The sequence below is a fragment of the Hordeum vulgare genome, chromosome 2H, assembly GCF_904849725.1.
Source record: "Hordeum vulgare subsp. vulgare chromosome 2H, MorexV3_pseudomolecules_assembly, whole genome shotgun sequence".
In the NCBI taxonomy this organism is placed as follows: Eukaryota; Viridiplantae; Streptophyta; class Magnoliopsida; order Poales; family Poaceae; genus Hordeum; species Hordeum vulgare.
In genome coordinates, this window is record NC_058519.1 from 663,513,485 (window position 1) to 663,538,575 (window position 25,091).

At 44.0% G+C, this 25,091-nt stretch overlaps 1 protein-coding gene across 1 annotated transcript; it reads right to left on the reverse strand.

Annotated features, from left to right (window-relative positions):
- Positions 1 to 11,941: 11,941 nt before the first annotated feature.
- On the reverse strand, positions 11,942 to 15,104 carry LOC123428563. Its single transcript, XM_045112780.1, has 3 exons — positions 13,971 to 15,104; positions 12,901 to 13,130; positions 11,942 to 12,801 (listed from the first exon to the last, which is right to left on the reverse strand). The coding sequence occupies exons 1-3, from the start codon at positions 14,821 to 14,823 to the stop codon at positions 12,133 to 12,135; spliced, it is 1,752 nt and encodes a 583-aa protein (XP_044968715.1). The 5' UTR covers positions 14,824 to 15,104; the 3' UTR covers positions 11,942 to 12,132.
- Positions 15,105 to 25,091: the final 9,987 nt, after the last annotated feature.

The window sequence follows — 25,091 nt, forward strand, 5'->3', positions numbered from 1 at the left end:
CGTGGGCCCATGGGACCCACGTGTCATACGTTGTCGGCCTCTAGAGTCCCTACAAGGTAGCCCCCATCGTCAGCTTCTAGTGCCTCTTTATTTATTTATTAATTAGAAACCCAACGCAAATTCCTTTTTAGGAAAGAGCCCAACTTCCATTTGGGGCAAGCTCGATTCTGGACATTTCCAAATTTGGAAATTGTCATTTCTGTCAATTTCCCTTTTAGGCAGTGTTTAACTTATTGCGTTTGTGGCATTTTTAATCACAAGAACATATGCATATTATATATGATTTTGGGGTATAAAAATCCAAGGAATCCATCTGTGGCATTTGTTTTGCATTTTGAGCAAGTTCTATTGCATGGATTTTTTCACCACATTGTATTTTGTCTTTTTTTGCATGAATTAATCCATGCACCACATTGTTAATCTTGTTTCGAATCAACAGTGATCGAGCGAGATTCATCAACATTTACAAGGAGTATATATATCTCCTAGAGGACCCGTCCGACGGTTTTGGCTTGGGGAGATTTTCCCCGTAATTAATCTTAACACCCCCTAATTTATGCTTGACATTGTAGAGTCACTTCATGATTGTTCGGGTAGCGCTATCATCTTTAAAAGATCCTCCAAAAAGTTCTTCATGAAAACTTGATGAGAACCTGAAACATAAACTCACAAAGATATAGCATATTGTGATGTCATTTCTTAGAAACAACAGAAATGATATCCCTCTCTTTCATTGATAGTGATGCTTATATACAAGTTGGGGGGACGTGTCCGTTCCACACAGATGCGACGGTTAGCATTAGTGTTAACCGCCTGGCAGATAACAAGGGGATATTTGCCCCATAATTAACATTGTTAATTAATTCTAACACTCCCCCTAATCTACACTTGTTCATATAGCATCATCATCTTGAAGAGATCCTCAAAAATCCTATGGGAAAAATGTGAGGAGATATGTGTGTTGTGAACGAAAGTAATCTCATTCAGATTCATCGTTACTGTTTACAAAGGGTATATATATCGCCCAGACAGACGCGACGCTCTGAGAAGAGACGTCGGTTCCAGGACGAGCGGGAGAGGCGTCGGTTGAGGACAGAACCGCCCGACGGTTGGGAAAAGTAGATTCCCTAATTATATAATTAATCTTAACACCCCCCTAATCTACGCTTGACCATGTAGAATCGTTGCTCGATCATCCAGGTAGGGCTATCATCTTGAAAAGATTCTCCTCCAAAAATTCTTCATGAAAACTTGATGAGAACCTGAAACATAAACTCACAAAGAGATAGCATAATGTGATGTTATTGAACAAGGACATCTCAAGGAGAGACTCCCCCTGTTGCGTGCAAGTCTTTAAGTCGTCGCATACCAATTCCATGAATATATTTCTGGAATGTTGAGTTTGTTAGAGACTTAGTAAATAAATCAGCAAGGTTGTCGCATGATTTGACTTGCAGAATGCTTATTTCCCCGCTTTTCTGAAGATTGTGGGGGAAAAAACCATTTAGGAGAAATATGCTTAGTGATATTAATCTTGATGTATCCTGTTTGCATCTGTGCAACACAGGCCGCATTATCCTCATAGATAATGGTGAGTGATTCTATCGAACCAATTCCACATGATTGTTGTATGTGGTTTATCATTCTGCAAAAAAATACACATTCACATGATGCTTCAAATAATGAAATTATTTCAGAATGATTGGTAGATGTAGCCACCAGAGTCTGTTTGGAAGACTTCCATGATATAGTTGTACCACCATGTAGGAACACAAAACCGGTCTGAGATCTCGCATTATGGGGATCAGACAAATAACCGGCATCTGCATACCCAATCATATGAGAGTCCAGATTTTGCTGGAACTGAAAAAATAGGCCAAGATCCTTTGTGCCTTGGAGATATCGAAAGATATTCTTTACTCCAGACCAATGCCGTTTGGTGGGAGCTGCGCTCTGTCTAGCAAGTAGATTCAGTACAACTGCAAATCAGTTCTTGTGCAATTTGTAAGATACATAAGCGCTCCAACAACACTGAGGTATGGAACTTCAGGTCCCAACACCTCTTCTCCATCATCCCTCGGTCTGAACGGATCTTTCTCTACGTCTAGAGATCGAACCACCATAGGAGTTTTAGATGGATAGGATTTGTCCATATTGAATTTCTCCAATATTTTCTGGATATAGGCAGCTTGGTGTACCATGATTCCTGAGGGAAGGTGCTCAAGTTGAATACCTAAGCAAAATTTGGTTTTACCCAAATCCTTCATCTCAAATTCCATCTTTAGGTGATTGCGTGCTTCATCAATGTCTGGTGCACTGCCGATGATGTTGAGATCATCAACATACAAAGAAATGATGCAAAATCCTATAGAGGACTTCTTGATGAAGACACATGGGCAATCATCACTATTGGAGTAACCTTTCTGAAGAAGGAACTCACTTAGTCGGTTGTACCACATCCGTCCCGACTGTTTTAAGCCATACAATGACTTATTCAGCTTTACACAATACATGTTGCATTTTGCACTGTTATTCGGGACAGAGATTCCGTCAGGAACCTTCATATATATGTCTGAATCTAGTGACCCGTAAAGATATGCGGTCACGACGTCCATCAACTTCATGGATAGACGATTTTGCACTGCCAAAGATATAAGATATCAGAAAGTGGTACCACTCATTACTGAAGAGTATGTTTCATTGAAATCAATGCCGGGTTTCTGCGTAAAACCTTGTGCTACGAGCCTTGCTTTATATCTCACCACCTCATTGTTCTCATTCCGTTTCCGGAGGAAAACCCATTTGAATACCACAGGGAAAACATTGGGAGGTGTAGGTATTGCTTCAGTGAATACCTTTCTTTTGTTAAGCGAGGCAATCTCTGCTTGGATTGCATACTTCCATTTAGGCCAGTCGGAGCGCCTTTGGCATTCGACGATAGACCTTGGATCAAGATCAGTGATAAGGGTATCTGCAATCTTTTCAGCAAAATATATGCCGACAATCGTAGTCTTACGGGATTCTCCAGAATCAACATAGTTGATGGAAATTTCCTGCACCCCTAGAGACTCTTTTTGATTTCCCAATACGATTAAGCCCGGGTGTTCCGATGTTCCAGCCAGTTTGTGCATACTGGAGCTGGGTTGTGGAGGCTGCCCTTCCACTGTGTGTGAACTACCCATCAGGTGTTTGTCAACGTTGAGTTGATCTGCATTTACTGACTCCGAGGATTTTCTCCTCGATTTCCTTTGCTGCTTGCTAGAAGCTAGCTCCAGGTTAGAAGCCATACTACTCCCCCTCTTTTTAGGAACAGGGAGTTTAGTGGTTTTTATTGGTACATCCACTCTTTCTAGCGCGTTTCTGGCCGGATTCAAGGATTTTTCTAACACCTTTTAGATCAGTAAATGAATCTGGCAGATTATTTGCAAGATGTTGCAAATTCATGATCTTTCGAACTTCAAGTTCGGTCACATGGGTACGTGGATCAGAGGATGAAATGGCATGATCATTCCAATCAATTTCCGGGCATTCTTTATGGTACTTGAAATCCCCCCTAATGCCGGAAGATGTTCCTCATTAAATATGCAATCAGCGTGACGGGTTGTGAACAAATCCCCAGTTAGGGGTTCCAGATACTTGATAATCGACGATGATTTGTACCCCACACAGATCCCCAACTTTATGTGTGGGCCCATAGATGTCCGCTGTGGTGGTGAGATCAGGATGTATGCAACACATCCGAATTTACGCAGATGGGAAATGCTTGGAGGATTTCCACGTATGTTAGAGCATATATCTCCATATGTGGTTTTGGTAATTGATGACAATTCCTATGGGCTAATGGTTGCCTCAAGTTATATTTATAGGATTTGTCCATAGGCACTTCTTGAAGTCCATCTGTTGGGTTCAAGGAGTTTATATGATGACCAAGATGGTATTCAAGGTATTATCCAAAGAATGGTCATAGAGACACTAGGTTGATCAAGATCTCACACAAAGAGTAAATCAAGATGATCAACACACAAGGCGTATAAGATGTACCGAGAGGGATCAAGTGATCCCATGGTATGGTAAGCATTGTCCATTACGTGTTTGTGTACTAACCCATGGTCTTTGTGAGAGTCCTATGTGGGGGTTAGGTGTGCTTCCATGGGCTTGCGTCAAAAGGAAGATCTCATACAACCCATGAAGGATGACGTCAAGTGGTGATCGTCATCAAGATTGTGGTGTGCAAGTTCAAGTGGATCAGCACGAATATATCATTGAAACTATTGTTAATGATCATGTGTTGATAAGGACAAGCTCATGTGCTAACAAGGACAAGATCAAGATAAGCATTCCTGAGCACTACATGCTTGATTCTTGTGGATGTTCACATGGTGGACAAATGAAGATGAATACATAAGCTAGGTTTCCACATTGTGTACGAGAGAGCTGCTTGAAGACTTCATCATGTCTTGCTTTCAACTTGAGCCAAGAAGGAACAACAACATCAAGCTCAAGTGAAAGGGCTAACTCAAATGTATCAGTTTCTTTGACGTTAGTGGTGCGGAGTGATGATGAGCGAATAAAAGTATACACTCAAGTATGAATCATCGGTACCCCTTTTATAATTCTTGAGTCTTTAGGGATCCCGCACTATTAAGAGGGGATCACAGGTTTTGTGATGAACTTGCTCAAACTAGATATCCACTGTTCTGCTCTTACCACATCTCCACTGCTCTGCTGTTATCAAAAAACAGGACCAGTGCCTCGGACATCCGGCCTCCTCCGGAAGTCTGAGGCCCGGACATCCGGCCTCCTCCGGACGTCCGAGGCCCGGACGTCCGACCAGCTTCGAAAATCCGGAGCTTTGCACCAGAGAAACTTGAGCCATATAACTCGGACTTCCGGCTCCCTCCGGACTTCCGAGGGCCGGACGTCCGACCAGCTTCGGAAATCCGGAGCTTTGCACCAGAGAAACTTGAGCCATATAACTCGGACTTCCGGCTCCCTCCATACGTCCGAGGGCCGGACGTCCGTCCCCTTTCGGAAATTCGGAATCTTGCACCAGAGAAGTTTGAGTCGAATAACTCGGACTTCCGGCCTTCTCCGGACGTCCGGTCCCTGTTCAACTCCACAATGGTTCCAGATATATTTACAGCCCTCGGACGTCCGAACCCTGTCGGACGTTCGACCCCTTGTGGACGCCCGGACATCCGTGAACTGCCGGATGTCCAAACCCTGTGTGACTTAAAGTGTCTCCACCAGCTGTTTTTCTCTCCCCCACTATAAATACCCCCCCCCTCCCACTTCGTGAGAGGGTGCCCCAACACAGCCTTATCCTCATAAGAACACATTTCTACCTCACACACATTTGCTCACACCAAATCTTAGATCCCAAGAGCATTTGTGAGCCCCTTTGAGAGTTGTTCCAATCAAAAGATAGATCGTCTCCCTCTCCTCCTCTCAACCCAAGCTATTTGAGATTTGAGCAAGTTTTGAGCATTCCCCGTGATCTTGTTACTCTTGGAGGTTGGAGACTCCTAGGCAGTAGGAGTTCTTCGGAGAGGAATCAATCCATGTGATTACCCCCGGAAAAGTTTGTGAGGGTTTGGAAGCCACCTCAAAGGCTTACCACTAGTGGTTGAGAAACGCCTTCGTGGTGTTATCTCAAAGGGAGAATAGGGTGAGACTTCGTGGCGTTGGTGTGCCTTCGTGGTAACATCCACCTCTCTAACGGTGACTAGCTTCCCTCCAAGGAAGTGAACATCGGGATACATCTTCGTCTCAGTGACCTTGGTTATCCTTAACCCTAACTCCTTACTTGTGGTTTACTTGTGTTACTTGAGCATACATACATTGCATATTGGTTGTGCTCATTATATTGTGTTGGCTATTTCTTGTACAAGATTAATCATTCAAGCATACCCTCTATATCCACATGTTCACACTTGCAGCTTTTGATATATCGTGTGCTATAGTGTGATCTAGTATCTTGTGTCGTTCTCCTACTTGTCGTGTGATATAGCTCAAGTAAGTTTGTGTAACTTACTTGTGCTTGTTGGTAACTGTATTGTGTCCATCTTGGTAGATCGTGTTGTTGATACACGTTGCAGTGCCTAGTGCATTTAGGATTTGTGCTTGACAAGTATCCTCTTAGTTTACTTCCGCATTAGGTTTAAGCCAAATCCGAAGACGTTTTTAAATAGCCTATTCACCTCCCCCCTCTAGGCGTCATCGAGCTATTTTCAACGTACCAATTCGAGAGGGGAAGAAGTGTGATATGCAGTTGGCCTCAATTGTATCAAGTCAGCAGCGTGTAAAACTGCATGACCCCAACAAGAGGTTGGCAAGTTGCAATTCGTCAACGAAGGTCTTGCAATGAGTTTAATCCTCTTAATTAATGCTTCAACCAAACCATTTTGTGTATGGACATATGGAACAAAGTGCTGAACTTCAATCCCCAAAGCCATGCAATAATCATTGAAAGCACGTGAGGAGAATTCTCCAGCATTGTCCATTCGAATTGTCTTAATTCGACTTTCAGGATAACGGGCTTGCAACTTAATGACTTGCCTCATTATCTTGGCAAATGCATGGTTTCGTGTGGATAAAAGACACACATGTGACCATCGTGTAGATGCGTCAATCAGAACCATGAAATACCGGAAAGGTCCAAATAATGGTTGAATGGGACCACAAATGTCTCCTTGAATATGTTCAAGGAACTGAAGTGGTTCAGCTTGTATTTTGAGATGCGAGGGCCTGAAAATTATCTTTCCCGTGGCACAAGATGTGCACCCAAAATCAGAAGATTGAGGAAATTTTGACTCAAGCAAATTATGACCAATGCAATTGCTAGTAATTTTTCTCATCATCCCTATTCCAGGATGGCCTAGGCGATCATGCCAGGTTTGGAATGCGTCAACATTCTAAAAAATTACTTTGTATGCAACATGTTCCACGGGTTTGATGTACGTATAGTACAAACCAGACGATAGAGAAGGAATTTTCTCATGTACCTTTTTGCCATATCCGTGATCTTTGGTAAAGAGTAAATACTCCTTTTTGTTGTCTTCATGGGTTTCAATATGAAAACCATTCTTATGGATATCTCGATAACTGATCAGGGTACGTGATGAGTCGGGATACAATAGAGCATCCTCTATCGTCACTTGTGTATCACTTGGGAGGGTGAATATGGCACGTCCAGTACCAACAATCACGGTATCACATCCAGCGATACTTAAAATATCCCCATTCATATTTTTTAGAGTTTGGAAATATTTCATCTCCCTCAGTATGGAGTTTGTGGTACCACTGTCCACTAGGCATAATTCCTCTTCCATTGGATTGTCCCCATAGAAAAACGACGGCAAGGTGCTCCCTCTCTCTTTCTCCTTCTATGTTCTCTTTTCGCTCTCGCTGGCTGTTCTACGTGCTGATAACGTGTTGTGAACGAAAGTAATCTCATTCAGATTCATCGTTACTGTTTACAGAGGGTATATATATCGCCAGGACAGACACGACGCTCTGAGAAGAGACGTCGGTTCCAGGACGAGCGGGAGATGCGTCGGTTGAGGATAGAACCGCCCGACGGTTGGGAAAAGTAGATTCCCTAATTACATTAGTGTAATTAATCTTAATAATACGTATCATATGTTGCCAAAACTCCTTCAAAACCCAGTGGGAAAAATAAGGAGAAAATGATGCAACATATAATCATTATTGCCTCTTTTAACTCAATATGAGAAAACTCATAGAACTAAGAGGACAATAAATATGTCATATATACTTTCTTAAAAACTCCGGTGGGGAAAACTGAAAGTATGACATATGACCTCATGTTGATATTACCTCATTAAAAACCTTTATGAGAACATGTATAGTAAATTCATGAAGGGAAAAAGAGTATAATATGATGCATTGAACATCAACAATTCAGGAAGATACTTCCCTTGATTCTTGCAAATTTCGAAGCCGTCATATACCAATTCCGTGAACATAGTTCTAGAATGTAAAAGTTGGTAGAGACTTCGCGAGAAAATGAGTCACATGATTTGATTTGCAAGATATGCAATATAGTGATATTGCTTATTGTGTAGCATGTTTGCATCCGGGCAACACAAGAAACAGTATCGTGGAGATAATTGTTGGTGGATGTAGCCATGATGTCTCTTTCGAAGACTCTTCATGAGAGGGCTACCACACCTAGTAGGAAAACTAAGCTTGTCTATGATCCGACATAGTTGGGATCTGATCGATGTATCCAATGATATCGACGTTCACATTTGTGTGAAACTGAAAAACCATGACAAGATGTTTAATGCCTTGGAGATATCGAAAGATATTCTTGAGTACCAATCAATTGTGTTTGGTGGATCCAATGGCATTATGGAATGTTGAGTCCCAATATATCATTTCCACCATCTCTTGGTCTATATAGATCTTTCTCTACGTTTAGAGAATGAACTACCATGAGAGTTATGGATGGATAAGATTTGTCCACAATGAATTTCCCCAATATATTATGGATATAGACAACATGGTATACAATAATGTATCAATGAAGGTGCTCAAGTTGTAGTAACGAGCGATATTTTGGTTTACCCAAATCATTCATTTTAAAGTCCATCATTTAGATGATTACATGTGTTGTCACTGCACACACACAAAAATGGATAATCATCATTGTAGGAGTAATCCTTGTATAAAGATCCCACTACGTCGGTTATACTATATGTATCGACAACAATAAGTTTTATGGTGACTTACTGATTTTACATAATGTATGTTTTGCATTTCAATTCAGAAGTGAGATTCCATCGGAAGCAATCATATTTGTATGAATCTAGTGATCCACATGGATATGTGATCACTACATCTATCAACTGCAGAGATAGATGATTCTGTACTACCAATGATATAAGTTATCAGAAAGAGATTCAACCTCTGGAGAATAGTTGGGTATCTGTGTGAACCCTTGTGCTACAACGCTTCCTCTATGTTTCACCACCTTGTTGTTCTCAATTCTGTCTCCAGAAGAAAACTGGTGTAGATATTGCTTATGAATACCTTCTCATTATTGAGCAAGATCATTTCTACCTAGATTATACCCTTTGCTTGAGTTCAGTCCGAGTGTTGTTCACACTTTGCCATGGCCATGGTCTTTGGATCTGAATCATTTGAAAGATTTTTGCAATCTAGTTGAGAAATGTATGTCGACAATTGTAGACTTCCGCTTATATGATTCTCCAGAATCTATATATCAGCATATAGTTGATGGAAATATCATTACCCATGGTGACTGCTCGCGATTTCCCAATGTGTTTTAGTCGGGTATTCCGATGTCTAGGTCATTGTGTGCACTATGACCTGGGTTTGCGTAGGTTTCCCATCCACTGGATATATATTACCCATTAGGTGTTTGTCAACGTGAAGTTGACTTGCATTTATTGATTCACAAGCCTTGATATCCTTGCTTGCGAGAAACTGAATCATGATATCATCGTCGTACTTCTCCCCATGTTGCTTTGAACGGGGAGTTGAGTGGTTTTAGTTGGTACCTCCACTCTTTTCGACGTATTTTTGCAGGATTGTAGGATTTCGTGACACCTATATAGTCAGTAAATGAATCTAGCAGGTTATTTGCAATGTGTTGCAAACCTTCTGAATGCATGGTTTAGATCTTTGAGTACGTGGATTTGAGGAAGAAATGTGTTTAACATTCCACTAATTTCTTGGCATTCTTTATGGTACTTGAAATCTCCCCCTAATGTTTGGAAATATTCCTCATGAATCAGCATACTAGCCTTGAATAACTCCCCATGCGAGGGGCTCGAGGTATTGACGGAAATACAGTTATTCCTCACATAGATCCCAACTATATGTTGAGGGGCCAATGCTGTATGCTGGGTGGTGATATCGGTATGCAACCGAAAAACCGCAGATGGAAATACTTGGTAGATTTCCATGTATCAATGATAGAGGGGAATAATATTATGCAGTTCTGTCACGAGCGTGTAAACTGCATGACTCCAACGTAAAGTTGGTAAGTTGCAATTCCAAAGTAAAGATAATGCAATGAGCTTAATTCTTTGGATAGGATTCTACCAAACCATTTTGAGTCTAGACATTAGGACAAATTGCTAAACTTCAATCCAAGGGCCATAGAGAAGGCACTCAAGGAGAATTTTGCAATGTTATCCATTCGATTTGCTTGAAATCGATGTCAGGATAATGAGCCAATGGTTTCGTGTGAGTAAATCACACTTGAGACAATCGTATAGATATGTCTTTTAGAACCATGGAATACCTGAATGGTCTAGTCAATGGATGGGAAGAATCACTTACCTCAACTTGATGCATTCAAGGAGTGTGAATGGTTCAGCGTAGACTTTAAGGTGCGCAAGCCTTAAAATTAGCTTCCCCGTGTCACATGTAGTGCACATAAAATCCAAATACTATTAGAATTTAGCATCATAATAATAATAAACTATTGGAATTGTTGATAGTTTCGCTTTCAACCCAATGTCTCAATGACCAAGGCAAGAATGCCAAGTTTGTCATGTACAAGACACTCTAGAAAACTATCTCGTACGCAACATGTGCTACGGGTTGTGCCGTATGTGTAGTACACTCAAGATGATACATAGAAAATGTGCTTGCCATATCCGTTGCATATGATAAAGAGAAGTTATTTCTCTTTGTTGTCATCATAAGTTTCGCCATGGAAACTGTTTTGACGGATACCTCTATAGTTTAGTAGGGTACGAGTTAACCCGGGAAGCAATAAAGCATCCTAACATTACTCAAGTACCCATGGGGATAGTAAATATGACTCGAGTTGAGTCAACAAATACCTCATCGCGTCTAGCGATTTTAAAATGTCTCCTTTCTCTCAACGAGAGTGGAAACATTGGACTTCCCTGTGTATAGAGTTTGTGATGCATATGTCCACAAGGCACATATCATATTTCATCAGATTGAACCCTGTAGAAATCTATATTAGACATGATGTTTCTTAAGAAAATCACTGTCAGATATATATAGTACATACAAATGTATTTGTATCAAAGTGTTGATATAATGTATTGTGGTATACAATATATTAGGACGACAATACTTATGTTGTTAATACAACATCGTAAAATGGACAATAATTATATTGACCACTCACGAGATTGAAAGACTATTCATAGTCTTTAATTATGTCAGTTGAGGTATATACAACCATCGCATTCTCCGTGCTCATAGGGTCCTGTCCCAGCTGAGATCTGAATCAATATAGCGCCTTGTGATATATAAGACAACATTTTTTCTGTTAGCAGTGTGATCCTGACGAGAGGTGAATCATGTGGTCTTGGATTTCACACATTATCCCACGAAACACAAGGATGATCATGATGTCCATGCCCAGATAGGGCAGTGGTGGCCATTGAGGGTGAAACCTCAAATTCCCTAGCCATCGGTTACGAGAGAATTAATTTACGGCCAGTAAATCAAACATTGATCAGAAGTGTGATGATTTTCCCCTTGATCTCCGTGTCTGTCTCCGGCGTTCTCGTTTGATACTCCTGATTATTTTGTTGCTGACGAGCGCACAGTCGTGCTTAGAGGCTGAGCCGAGCAGAGGAGTGTGCAGATTTATTTATTGTGCTTAGAGACTGAGGAGGAGGAGCCGAGCAGAGGAGTGTGCAGATATATTTATTGAAAAGGAGGAATGAAGCCTCCGGAGGAGCGTGCAGATGTAGCCGCATACGAGCTTGTAGACGAGGTAGATGAACATCTGCACCGCACAGGAGGAGCGGCTGCCACAATGATGATCCCGATGACATCGCAACTTCCTATAGCCAGATATGCAATATGCCAATAGGGAATTTGAGAAAAAAAAATAAAGAAGAATTTCTGCCTCAAAAACATTTTTTACATCTAAAAGTTCACCAAACATAGAGCAGAATAAAAAGAGATTTGCACAGCCTTGCCAAGATAAGCCGAATAATAGTCAGAAGAAAGAAATACAATCATCAGGCGGAATAACAATCTGCATGGTGCTCACATTTAACAAACCAGAATGCATGATTCACCGCATACAATTTGTATAGCCAGCATATAAGCATCACAATCTTATATAGATAGCCACCTGGGCAATCAACTAAGCAAGACCTGGAGATCCACCTTTTCCTTGACAAGCAAGGACCAGGCTACAACAACCTGCACCGTGGCGTCGCCAACTGAACATACTGTCGTGCTTGTTTGGCACTGCTGAACAGGAAAGTCGACGTGACCCTTTCGAGCAATCCAGCGACGGGACTTCCCATAGGCTTCTATGGCCACTCTCAGCGTTCCTTGTGATTCCACTGAAACCACTTTCCTCGATAGTTGAAGGTACTTCTCTGATCCTCTAGGCAATCCTTTACCACGGCGGTCAAGCAGCACAACTGGCCTGCAAATGGTATCAATGACATCTGCGGCAGAAGCAGGAGCCCAAAAGCAAATAACCCGGCATCCATATTTGAAAGGCCAACCCCCTTTGGTTACACGTATACCCACGATAGTAGCCTGGAGCGATCTATCAAGCTGCTCAAGTGTTACCTCGGCCGTACAACAGTCAGTGGAGAGCGAAAAGGTAGGTCCATCACCACCATAAATCACGCTAGCGGAGGAAGAGGAACAATCATCTGTACCACCGTAACGGCCTCTACAAAAGATCAATTTTTGCGACCCCGCTCCCTCGATTGCTTTGAGTTCAACCTCAAAGTCAACATGGCCCGAAGCAACAATCGCACGAGACGGACCAGTCAAGCACAAGGAATCATCCTGCAAATATCATATCATCATTATAAATACCTAATCGCAATTGTACAACAAAGTCAGGAGGATGAACAAAATGAGCAAAAAACTGAATAGAGTACATACTTCTCCAATCAATTGTTGGTAATCAAACTTTGGCCGAGAGAATAGAATGTTGCGGTTGCGGTCAACGGTGTCTCGAGCAGCAACCTTGCCGTACACTTTGAGTGGCCAGTTCAAGCCTTTTAGATTCTTTATCTTGATTGAGTAGATCTGCAATGTACTACCGGTGACAGCAGCAGGGGAAGGGATGCTACCAGATGTGTAGTGTGTAAACTGCATAGGGCTCAGTATGGCTGCAGCGCCAAAGACAAGTGACAAGTGTCAGAATTCTAATATGAATAAGCTTTGGAATAGAAATATTTCATTTTGAAGAAAACAGAACTTCATTGACAGCACACAGGCTTGCTTGCATTTAAATCCTTGTGAGCTACCAAATGGTACAAATGTTCCTACTCCAGAAATTGCCACAGCGCTTGAAAGGATAGTTTCATCTTCTACAATTAGAAGAACTTTCTAGTTTAGCGGATTGTCGACCGATTCACAAGTTTACTACTATCTATTAATGCTGCATTGCATACAGTGTTCCTAATCATTTCGCTATGATAAAATTCTGCTTTATCCACAGAAGTTGCAATCATTTCGCTATGATAAAATTCTGCTTTATCCACAGAAGTTGCAAGTACTGCTGGACAAAAAAAAGGTTCAAGCAGAGGGAGACACTTATAAGTAGTGTCCATGCTGTCCTGTTAATAGACCAGTCCCAAGGCATCGCAGTTTATTGCTATGGCTTCCCCAACAGATAATTCTCTAGATGCCGACGACCATTTCTTCCAAGTAGACTCTACTGAGCCACGTGTCCAATGTGGCACGGACCAGACCACCCTTTAAACCATCTCGGGCAACCGTACACCTCCACTTACAGAGGATCCAAACACCGAGGTAGCAAGCTGCTTCTAAGATATAATATAATTATATTATTTGCAAACAATAACAGGAGGTCATACTTTATAACATAACATGGCATTTCTTATGGGAATATTCATTACAGGGCAGCAGACACCAAGCAATACTACTTTGGGGGGGAAAACAGAAATGACTAGCAGATATATGCAAGGAGAAAGGAAATAACTTACTTGTATTTACGAATCCACCGCAGCGTCCGATCTTGGTGACCCACCCATTTTCCCAGTATGTCCGTTTCTCGGCGAAAAAGTATTGATCAAGCTCCATACTTTTCTTGAAATACTCCATTGTGGATGGGCGCTTCTCCATGTCCTCCTCTTCCTTGGTCTTCTTCACCTTAATGTCCTCACACTTGGTCTCCTCCTTCTCCTCCATGTCTAACTGGGCTAAGGTGTTCTCGTAATTATTGGGAAATCGAAAGTATTTCCTGAAAAGACTAGGCAAGTTGATCTGCCCCGGCTCCAGCTCTGGCTCCGGCTTGGGCTCCTGCTTCGTGCTGAATCCCTTGGATATCTGCATATTCAATTTGGCTGTGGTGCTGCACAGCTCAGTGGCCTTGTATGAGCAGATGGGGTCACTGGATTTGTTGAGAAAATATAGCATGGAAAGCATTCGATGACCCAAATCCTCCATATCCTGGAGCATCAAGTTGAAGTAGTCAGAAAGTTCATTCTCATCGTCCCTGGCAGTGGCAGTAGCCGTAGCAGGCTCCTCCTTTGTGGCCATGGTCCAGGTTGTTTGAGAATCGATTTCTTTCCAGAGAGAAACAGTGGGAGTAAGTGAGGCAAGCAAGTCTCTGCGCTGCCTCTCCATGGTGATGACCTCCTTCAGCAGGGATTCGGATTGGGATTTCTCTTGGTGCATCTTCCTGGCTAGGTCTCTGCGCTCCCTCTCCACGGAGATGGCATCCTTCAGCAGGGGTTCGGATTGGGATTTCTCTTGGTCCATCTTCCTGGCTAGGCCTCTGTGCACCCTCTCCACGGAGATGACACCGGACTCCAATTCCTTGAGTTCCAACTGCATACGCTTAACCTCCTCGTGGATTCTATCGCCGGAGAGGGGCGCCGACCGGACTGACACGAGCTGTTGCTGGCCGCCGGGGGAGGTAGGGGTCGCGCCCGAGCTTGAAGAAGCGGCGGCAGACGGGCTCTTACCCTCCGGCCATGTCGCCGGAGCTAACCGCGACGCGGAGGACACGAGGCGGCGGCGGCTGCAACAGGAACCCTATCCTATGCGGGAGTGCGAGACGAGAGCGAGAGGGGGAGCGAGGATGGGCTTTTTTTCCCTGCGGGGGGCCTTTCTGTATACATACCGCTTCGGTTTCTAGCAAACAGGATGTCCACCCAAACGTTTGGGACGGCCATTTTGTGCCGTTTTTATCCGTTTGAATCGGTCACCCGTTCGGAGTCCATCTCATTGTAGATTTGGATAGACACTGCACCTAACGCGTCGATCCATATGTGCCGGTGTTGCTGGCTGGCCGCCATATTTCAATAAATAGTTTAATTTTGCATTTCTTTTGCATTCGAAATATAGTCAAATAACATAGTTTCAACCGGATAAAACAACATAGTTTTACAATCCGAATAAAAGTAAAAATGTCTCACATAGTTTTGCAAGCCGAGTAAAGAAGATACATTTATTGATTGTCAACATAAGCCCACATCTGCTCAACCAAATCATTTTGAAGTTGCACGTGAGTTTCCCAATCACGCATGTCATGATGAAATTGGATGAACTGTTCGATCGTTACTGCTCCTCCATGCTCACGCACAACATTCCCGTCGTGAAACTGAAACCCTTGATCGTACAGACGTTCCAGACGCTCATCTTCTACGATTATATTACGCATGATCACACAAGCACTCATCACCTTCTACAATTTCTGCATTCTTCATGTATTAGCAGGATATCGAACGATGCCACATCGAGATTGCAAAACACCAAAGGCACGCTCGGCATCCTTCCTAGCACACTTTTGCTCTTGGAAAAATCTTTTCCTCTTCTCTCCGACAGGGTTGGGGAATGTTTTGACAATAGTGGTCCACTGAGGATAGATACCGTCACCTAGGTAGTATCCTTTGTCATAGTTGTGCCCATTGATAGTGAAGTTTCACCAGTGGGTTGTTGCCTTCGGCAAGCCTAGGAAGCCCTGACATGGCCCTTATACTATCCTTGCCAAGCAGAAGGGCAGTTCTTCAACTCCCAGTGCATGCAGTCTATGCTGCCAAGCATCCCTGGAAAGCCCCTGCTGGCATTCATCGCCAACAAACATGTTGTATCTTCAGAAGTCGGCTCTCTCAAGCACTCAGGGCCAAACATAGCAATAACAGCCTTGCTGAACTTATACAGGGCCTCTAGGCATGTAGACTCGCTCATACAGACGTACTCGTCAATGAGGTCATCGGGCACTCCGTATGCAAGCATTCAGATGGCGGCAGTGCATTTCTCATAAGAGGAGAAACCAATCTTTCCAACGGCATCCTCTTTGCACTCGAAATAGTCGTCGTAGCCGACCACCCCCTCTCTAATACGGTTGAAAAGATGCCTGGTCATACGGAAACGGCGGCAGAATTTCTGATGTTTGAACAACGGATTTGTTGTATCAAAGTAGTCCTTCCAAAGAAGGAGATGCCCGCTCTCTCGGTTGTGATTCAACGCCGGAAGGTGGTCCGGAATGGAGCCACGAAACAATGACCGCTGGCTATTGTGGTGGTGATGGACCAACACAACAGCCAATATCTCCTCCTCATCATCGAATGACGAATCGTCGGAGTCGCAAAGGAAATTGTGAAAAAAGAACTCGTCGGCGGAGTCCATTTTGTACCTTGGAAAACTGTCGAACACCTTGCGAGCTCGACGAAAGAGACGGCTGGCAAAGGGAGTCGCGACACGCACGGACCAACTAGTTGCCCTGCCGGCGTCCGACGTCCGTGCCGGTGAGGATCTGGTCGGGCCGGCGAGGCGGCTTCTTGGTCGCGGTGGGAAGCAGTTGGTTCCCCGACGACAAGTCGGCGGTGGGCGGGCGACGTGGGAGGTGGCGGCGTTGCTGAGCGGATGTTGCGGCACCGGCAGCTGGCAGAGTCATCGGAAAAAATGGCCGATGGTGTCGGCGGCGAAGGGGGCGAGGGTTGTTGTTGGATGAGGGGAGGCCAATGTGCCACCGACCAACGAGACCGGGGGGAGGAGAAGGCGAGCGCACGCGCGTCCATCTCGTGTCCGCGCCGATGCAAATCCGGCTCAAAAATGCGTCGGGAATGGGTCGTCCGCGGACGAAAAGCGGACACGCGTCCGTTTGGGTCAGCGCGTTGGGCCAACTTTTGTGTCCGCGCCGGCCCAAACGGACGGCGGCGGACGAAATGGGTCGCCCCGTTGGAGTTCCTCTTATACCTGGACAAAACTCGGGCCCAGGTCTGGCCCGACCCGACCATCGGGCCTAGTTTCTGGGTCCAAGCCCGGCCTGAGCCTGAAGAATCCTGGTCCGACGTAGGCATAAAATCGGGTTTCCGCGGGCCTAAGCCCGGCCCACACAGGCTTGATTCTCAGGCCTAGGCCTGGGCCCGGCCCACGGGAAAGCCCAGGCCCGGTCCGGCCAAAAAAAATTGGTCAGGTTTCTCATAGTCAGGTATATCTATGGGTGCGGAAACGCTACCTCTAATCTCGAGGGTGTCTAGTTTGTTTATCTCTAATTGCTTGACCTTGTCATGTCTCAATCTAACTTAACTTTCTTGAGGCGCCTTACCCCTCCTTATATAAGTGAAAGGGGTAGGTTTACATGTAGAGTCCTACTAGGAGTAGGAATAGGACTAGTCTCTATTGAATCCTAATTCGGGTCTTGTTTCCTTCTGGGAGGAGTCTTTCCTCTTCTTGGGCCTTCTCTTGTAAACTAGCCCTCTTGGCCTCTCTATGAGCCGCCTTGTACCGAGGTGCATGCCGGGCCTTGGGCCTTTGTCGTTTGTGTGAGTCGCCTGCCGGGTCATGTATGAGTCGCCCGCCATGTCACTAATGAATCGCCAGTGAGTCGCCAAGATGTAGTCGGGTCATACTTCAAGCCGGGTTATACCGCGAGGTATATCCCCGACATTATCCCCCAGGTTAGCTTCAATTTATTCATGCTAAGCTCCTGAAATAAATATGCCAAGAGACCAGCTTGCTTCCCTGGTCGTCGTACTTCAATGAAGTGGCTCCTTTCAAAATCCAGGTTTCTTCTTGATATTAATGAGTCGTCTTCACAATCATCTTGTAGGTACGTGTCCTTTGCAATAAAATACATATGCCATTGAGTCGACCTCCAATGCTTTGGCTTTATGTAAATTTGGGGAATAAGAAATCCACACAATGTTAAATCAGCTTCTCTTACTTCGATGGGTTATGATTGATAATGGCAGGTCATGATTGTTTAGTAATGCCCCGTCAAACAACTGAACTCCAATTGACTTGATGAAATTATTGGGGATAAACAAATCCATGTGACGTTGAACCGGTCTTTCAATACTTCAACTAGATAAAAATATGTTGAGTTGGTCTCTCAATGCTTCAGCTCCATGATGAAATGAAATGTGCTCTTCAATTTTTTTTGATATATCCATATTACCTGTAGCCCCAAAGCTCCAAGTTTATCAGTTGGTGATGACTTGGAGATTTTCACTAATATATGACTATGTAGCGTCCTGGTGTAGCCCCCAAGGGCCGGCTCATTAGTGTGTGATGGCCCGGGTCTTCAATTTGTACCTCGTGATCTGTGAAAAAATTGAGTGTTGTAGCCCCCAAGTGTCGGGTTGTCTTGCCTGCAGCAACCTGAGACTTTTAAAAATTATGATCTAAATAGTGTATCCCCCAAGTGACGGGTCGTGTGCCTACAGCGACTCTGGTCTATTCCTTCTATTGTAGAATAAAATCATATCCACTCTGATGATGCCTTTGTGATGAAAGAAATCCTTGACCGTGGTTGTCATGTAACCCGGTAAATATATGCTTGGGAATTCCATATGTTTGAGAAATCCATAAGTGTTGTAGTTTACTACAAAGCATAAATTGAAGAAATCCAACACGATCAATTAGATGACCCGACATTATATGTGATAGGGCATGATATGTACGTATGATGCATGATGCAGTGCAATATGATGCATGTATATGATAGAATAATGTTGGTTTTCTGAGAACAGGTAATACCATAGTATGACATCAAGTTATTTTAAATAAGCGGGCTCAGTGAGTCACGGCGGGTAGGACGAGCTTTGCAATGCTCTAGTGGTGCCCCAAAGAGTTAAGCCGGCTCAGTGAGTCATGGCGGGTAGGACGAGCTCGTAAGGCTCTAATGGTACCCCAAAAGAGTTAAGTCGGCTCAATGAGTCTCGGCGGGTAGGACGAGCTTATAACGCTCTAGTGGTACCCAAAAAGTTATTTCGGCTCAGTGAGACGCGGGGGGTAAGACGAGCTTGCAAGGCTCTAGTGGTACCCCGAGGAGGTTTGTGCAATAACCGTATAATTTAGACTGGTTGATGAGGCGCAAGTCAAGCTTCGGTGAAGCAGTTTAAGTGAACCCATGGTTTTTCTATTTTCCATATGACAACTCTCACCAGCCCCACTTGTTTTAACGTTGGGAGTTCAGGGTCCAAGATTGGATTGACTCGCCAAGAGTACTGGGGCGTGAAGGGTGAGTCGTCAAACATACAGTCTAGTATAACCATTATAATGCGGTAATTTTTCGCTAGCCAAGAGGGTATTCAGGCTAAACTCAGTGAGTGGGAAGCCCCCAAATGACCTATGATCAGGGAAAAGTCGAGCATAGGATTGCAGGAGCTCATGCTCTTACCGCAAAATGACTTGGGAAGCTAGTCGCCCCCAAGTAAGCCGGCTTAACTTTCAAGAACATAATTAGGTGCCTATGTTTGAACCGTGCATCATGTCAACTTTTGGTCCTCTTCGTCTTACCAGTACCTATGTTTGAACAAGCGCAACGTGGAGACTTATCCTCTTTGATACTGATAGCGCCATCCTCTTTTGACGACTTCTAAATCATCCGCCAATAAGGTCAGGCACCCATGTTTGGGCGGTCGCATCATGGCGACCTATCTCTTTGGATGATTTTTAAATCTTCTCGTCAATGAGGCAGCAGCCCCGGGATCGGCTTAATTTTCCTGTAGCGACCCGGGGTTCTTGAATTATTCATCCCAATTGAGGTTGTCGAGCCATATCCATGTAGCCCCCGAGTCTTAAGTCGACTGAAAGAGTCGGCTTGAGAGTCTCCATACTTGATTGTGACATAAGCCAGCATAGGGTTGATGGCGATGGTCTATAGGTGGACCGGCCCACCGTTCCAGAAGATGACATTTAAAGAATCTTTCAAGAAGTGGCAGCACACGTTCTTCTACGTCTATAGCCTTGACGAGAATCGCGACTGGGTCGGCCTCTTCCCTTTTGTCGATCAGCCGCCGACTGAGACGAACTGGACGATCGAGCCCTCCTTTGCCAAGTTGAAGGAAATGGTCGGCCAGCTGAAGCCGCCCAACTCTAACTGGCTGATGGGCGAGGATGTGGTGACGACCTTCATCGCACGCCGAAGCAGCCGCTGATGGCGAGGTCGCACCGGATATGCACATGAGCGACGCCAAGGATCCGTGTTGGCTGTCAATAGTGGAGCTGCCGCTGCACAAGGTGGCCGCTCGGGTGAACGGCATCACCAACTTCTAGCTGGATGAGGTCGTGTGGCGGTTCGGCATGGAGCTGTTCCACGACGACTGAGTGCTGACGCATCTACTACTGCACGAGCTCCGACGACTGCGTAGCGCGGTTGGATAGTTAGTAGCTCCGGTAGGTTTAGCTTACATCTATTCCCTCTAGTAAGTGATGAATTCTGAATGTAGTATGTATGATCATGTACTAAGTAATGAACTCTGAATGAGTATGGTTGCAATTTCGCCCGCGAATGCTTTTTCCAAATTATGCCGTTTCATATACGGGACTGTTCTGCAGCGCAAGATTTTATCCCGCAAAACCCCGCTTCGTCGAACTGTAAACGGCTTTTGCGGGTCGCAAAAATGCGGGGTCTGCTAGAGATGCTCTAAGTGTGGCTCGGGCATTTCATCGAACATCTCATGTTCATAGGAGGTGAGAACGGAGTAGCACACACCTCTCACACGTCGGTCGGCCAAAAATGAGAGGAGTGAGCGGGCAGGGACAATTATATATATATGCATTCTTTTAGTCTCGGATGGTGTCTAGAACCGGGACCGAAGACTAGCCTTTAGTCCCAGTTCGAGATACGAGCCGAGACTAAAGGGGTTGCACCACGAGCCAGGCCCTTTAGTCGCGGTTCGTGGTAGGAACCGGAACTAAAGGTCACACACGAACCAGGACTGATGCCCGTCGAGGCCCGACCGGCGTCCTGGGCGCTCGAACCGGGATTGATGCACGTATTAGTCCTGTTTCATTAGTCGACCGGGACTATTGCTCAATCGGGGCTAGGACAAAAGCTTTGTTTTCTACTAGTAAGGGAAAAACAAAAACAATAACATGGAGTTGTAAGAAGGAATAGCAAAAACCAGTAGCTTATTATGTGTGGATGAGGAGGCCCTTGACGATTAAATACTAGTTTTTGCAGCCTCTAATAAATTCAGAGGTATGTAAAGTACTGGATGCATAATGCTTATAAGTTTTTAGAAAAATACACTGAAATATGTGCAGAAAAAGGCTTGTAAGTTTTTAACGGACATCAGGCTGCATTTTGTAATCTGTAGGAAACACACAAACTGTTGCAGCATTGCTTGTAGGATGTATGCTCCTTTCATGTCAGAACTGAAGTAGCAATAACCTTCACAAAGAAGTGTTATGTGATTTGGTGATTCCCAAATATCGAATGTGGTGGAACTGTAAATTAGGTCCATCAGTAGATTTCTTTTTGGAAGTACACTGACTTGTTCTTGGGCTTGAAGCTGGACATGAAAACATCAGTGTGCAAATTACATGGTGCGGTCTCACTAAACTGGGGTGTATTTATAAGCAGGATTCACATTGGATCAGCAGGACCATCGAGGGTGTTGGCTCCTCAAAAAGCAATTAGGGGATTTGCTGAGAACCCGTCTGAGTGCTCATGCCTAAATCAGGAGCAAGTTATGACTTCGGGGGACGCCTACTTCAGATAGTAAATCAGGCTTCAGTTTGACAGAGGAGAAATATGAGAAAAGGAGGACAAGAGTTATAAGTGGCTTCTGCTTATCTCAGGTAGCTCACCGGTACATGATTTGGTTCTACTCCCCCCGTCCCATGATATAAAAACGTTTTTTACACCCACAGTGCTTTACGCCCGTGCGCCGGCCGAAAATGGTCGCACATGGGCCACCCGATCGCGGGTGGTACCATTAGATCTATCCATGCAACAAAAAATCGTCGATGCAGCAAATTCGGTCACGATGCAGCAAATTTCGATACGGATGCAGCAAAATGTTATAGCAAAAACAATCCGACGAACTCAGGTTGCAACTCTGACGAACGTGTTTGCAACTTTCTTAATGAACGGTTGTAGAAAAAATGATACCGGTTATAGCAAAAATTAACACAGTTGTAACAAAAAATCCGACAAACTCGGATTGCAACTGAACATGAATGCAACTTTTTTGGTGGACAAAATGTAGCAACAATCACCAACGTTTACGGCAAAAAACCTGTCGATAGTAAAAAAAAATAACAGTTGCAATAAAAAATAACGCCTCGCAGCAAAAACAGAAAGGGATGGTTTACACGTGCACGCGTGATAGCACGACGCGCATAGGACCGCATTCGGCCAGCGCAGCATGGCAAAATGTTTCCCTTTTTACACTACAACGCTCTTATATTATACACCTTCTAATATAAGCGTTCTCTTATATTATTCTTAAATATATAAGTTTTTCTAAAAATTTCATTAAGGAACTACATATAAATATATAGACATACTTTAGTGTATATATAAATTTATTTATTTTGCTTTGTATGTAGTTTTCTAATGAAATATCTTAAAAGACTTATATTCAGGAACGCTTTTCCATCATATAATTCTTATGCTTCATATTTTGCAGGGGCAGCCATTAATGACAGCAAACCTGTCCATTCAACAACATGCAGATATATATAGGATATGTTTGAATAATTTGGGCACATATTATATGAGTGTCGCCAATCAAATGGAGGAGGTTGGAGAAGCACAAAAGGTACGTTCAATACATACTGGGGGTGACCGTCGAAAACAGAACAGCATCCAAAGTTCAACAGTATTAAAGCAACAGCACCGATAACAGAACAGCATCCAAAGTTCACCGACAACTGAACACCATCCAATGTTCAAGAGGCAAATTGCGACAAGGAAAAAATAAATAAGTCTTGCTGGGGGCACAGCACAACAAACCCTACATAAAACAATAGAGCTAGTAAGGCTCTGGATGGGTGGTGGTGGTGGGGGTGGGGGTGTGGGGGTGCGCGGCGGTGGAGCGGAGCTCGGTGATGATCCTGTCGATGTTGCCTCCAAGCTGTAAGAAGCCACACATTTTGTCAGGAGTCGCTGGAAAGTATCATACAAGGTAAACATGCTTGGAAATGTGGAAGAGTTTGATAGTGGATGTGGTCAATTTCACACATTGCCTTGCTTTGCAGCCATGTGTTTAAAGTACCAGTGGCATTTTTACGTTTGATGTTTCATAAACTGCCAAGACTGGCCTAACGAGACACAACGAAGTTCCAGCTAAGCATATACTGTATAGTAAAACGGTGGACCGAACATGCTCGCGACATTCTGTTGGCACAACTTTCCCATTATCAGAGGGATAACATGCATCGTAGCCTGTTCTCTTATGGACACTTAAGCATGTACTCGATCCGTCCGGAAATACTTATCCATGAATCTAGACTTATTTTAGTTATAGATACATTCATTATATTCATTTTTAGGACAAGTATTTCCGGACGGAGGGGGTATATGCATGCAATGGAGTTGGTTTGACTCGGTGACACTAGCTAGTACCAGTGTTTATGATCAGCTCATCGCCTTGCTCAATTCTAATATGGCGGAAATGCAGCCATATGCTGAGACAAGAGATGGACCAGGGCTGGAAGATTGTCTAGCAGAAAATGGAGCAATTGTGCAGGTGGATAGAGAAGTCATACAGCGCGGCACTGAAGTTAAACCAGCAGCTGCAGTTAGTGGAGACAACCTTTCAGTTTTTATGCCTGGAAACAGGTTAGCTGGACTGTCGGCGCCCGCAAAGAGGAAAGGCATTGGGAGACCAACCGCAAGTAGGGAGAAGGCCCCATACGAAATGCTTAGAATGAGGCCAAGGTTCTTCCCAATATGCCGATGAGACAATGACAAAGAAAGAAGCAAACTACCTGCCTGGGGAGATATGAAGCAACCATGCAAACCTACTCACTGCAAGTGTAGAGGGTTACTGGAGAAACAATTGTACAAAAGCCGGCTGAAGTGAGACTGGGTGCAGGGGGGTGAATTTTACAAAAATTAGTCGGCACTGATGCCAAATAGTTAGACAGTAGGAATAGAATTCCCTCCACTTGCGCATTGCAAAGGGTTCTTTATTATCTTGTATGCTGAGTTGTTGGGCGTAATTCCAACCTGGGCAACTGAGTTGTTTGTTAGAATTTGCCAGCAATGGCACCCTGAAACTAACGTTTTAGAGTAAAAATACTTACATGTGAACATGCGTGTGTTATTTGTGCTGTAATGATCCCCAAATTCCTGTCTGGACATGCTGGAATTTGCACTGTATGGCTTAACGGGACTGATTTGGTACGTGCTTTTTGACTTTTGGTTGCGTTGGTTAGTGCATGAAGCTTAACATATTTTAGACTGAATGAAGGTTGATGTGCATCTAAAACTTCATGTCCTATTTGTACGTGGCAGTGTCAGTCATGTGTGTTGTTGTAGAAGGAAATTGCTTAGGATCAAATCCATGCCCTGTTCCGAATTAACGAACATTTTTTTAGGGCTAACAACGAACAGAAGGGTAAGGATTGGAAGTAAATGGACCAGCTCGTTAGCTTTCCATCTGTCCCAAGTCTCTGACGGCAAGGCAACAAGCTTAATAAATGCTGGTCCATAGTGGGCCACGCATCAGACAAATACAACTCAGATACGACCGCTTATAAGACAGAGCAACACAGGTTAAAACAGAGACCAGCAGCATGGGACTCGAGTAATCCTACTAAGCATGCAACTGCTTCACACTAGCTAGTCATGCTACTGTCACAGACTAGCTACTGGTTCAAACTTATCTTGCTTGCAAAATCAGAGACCACGAGTT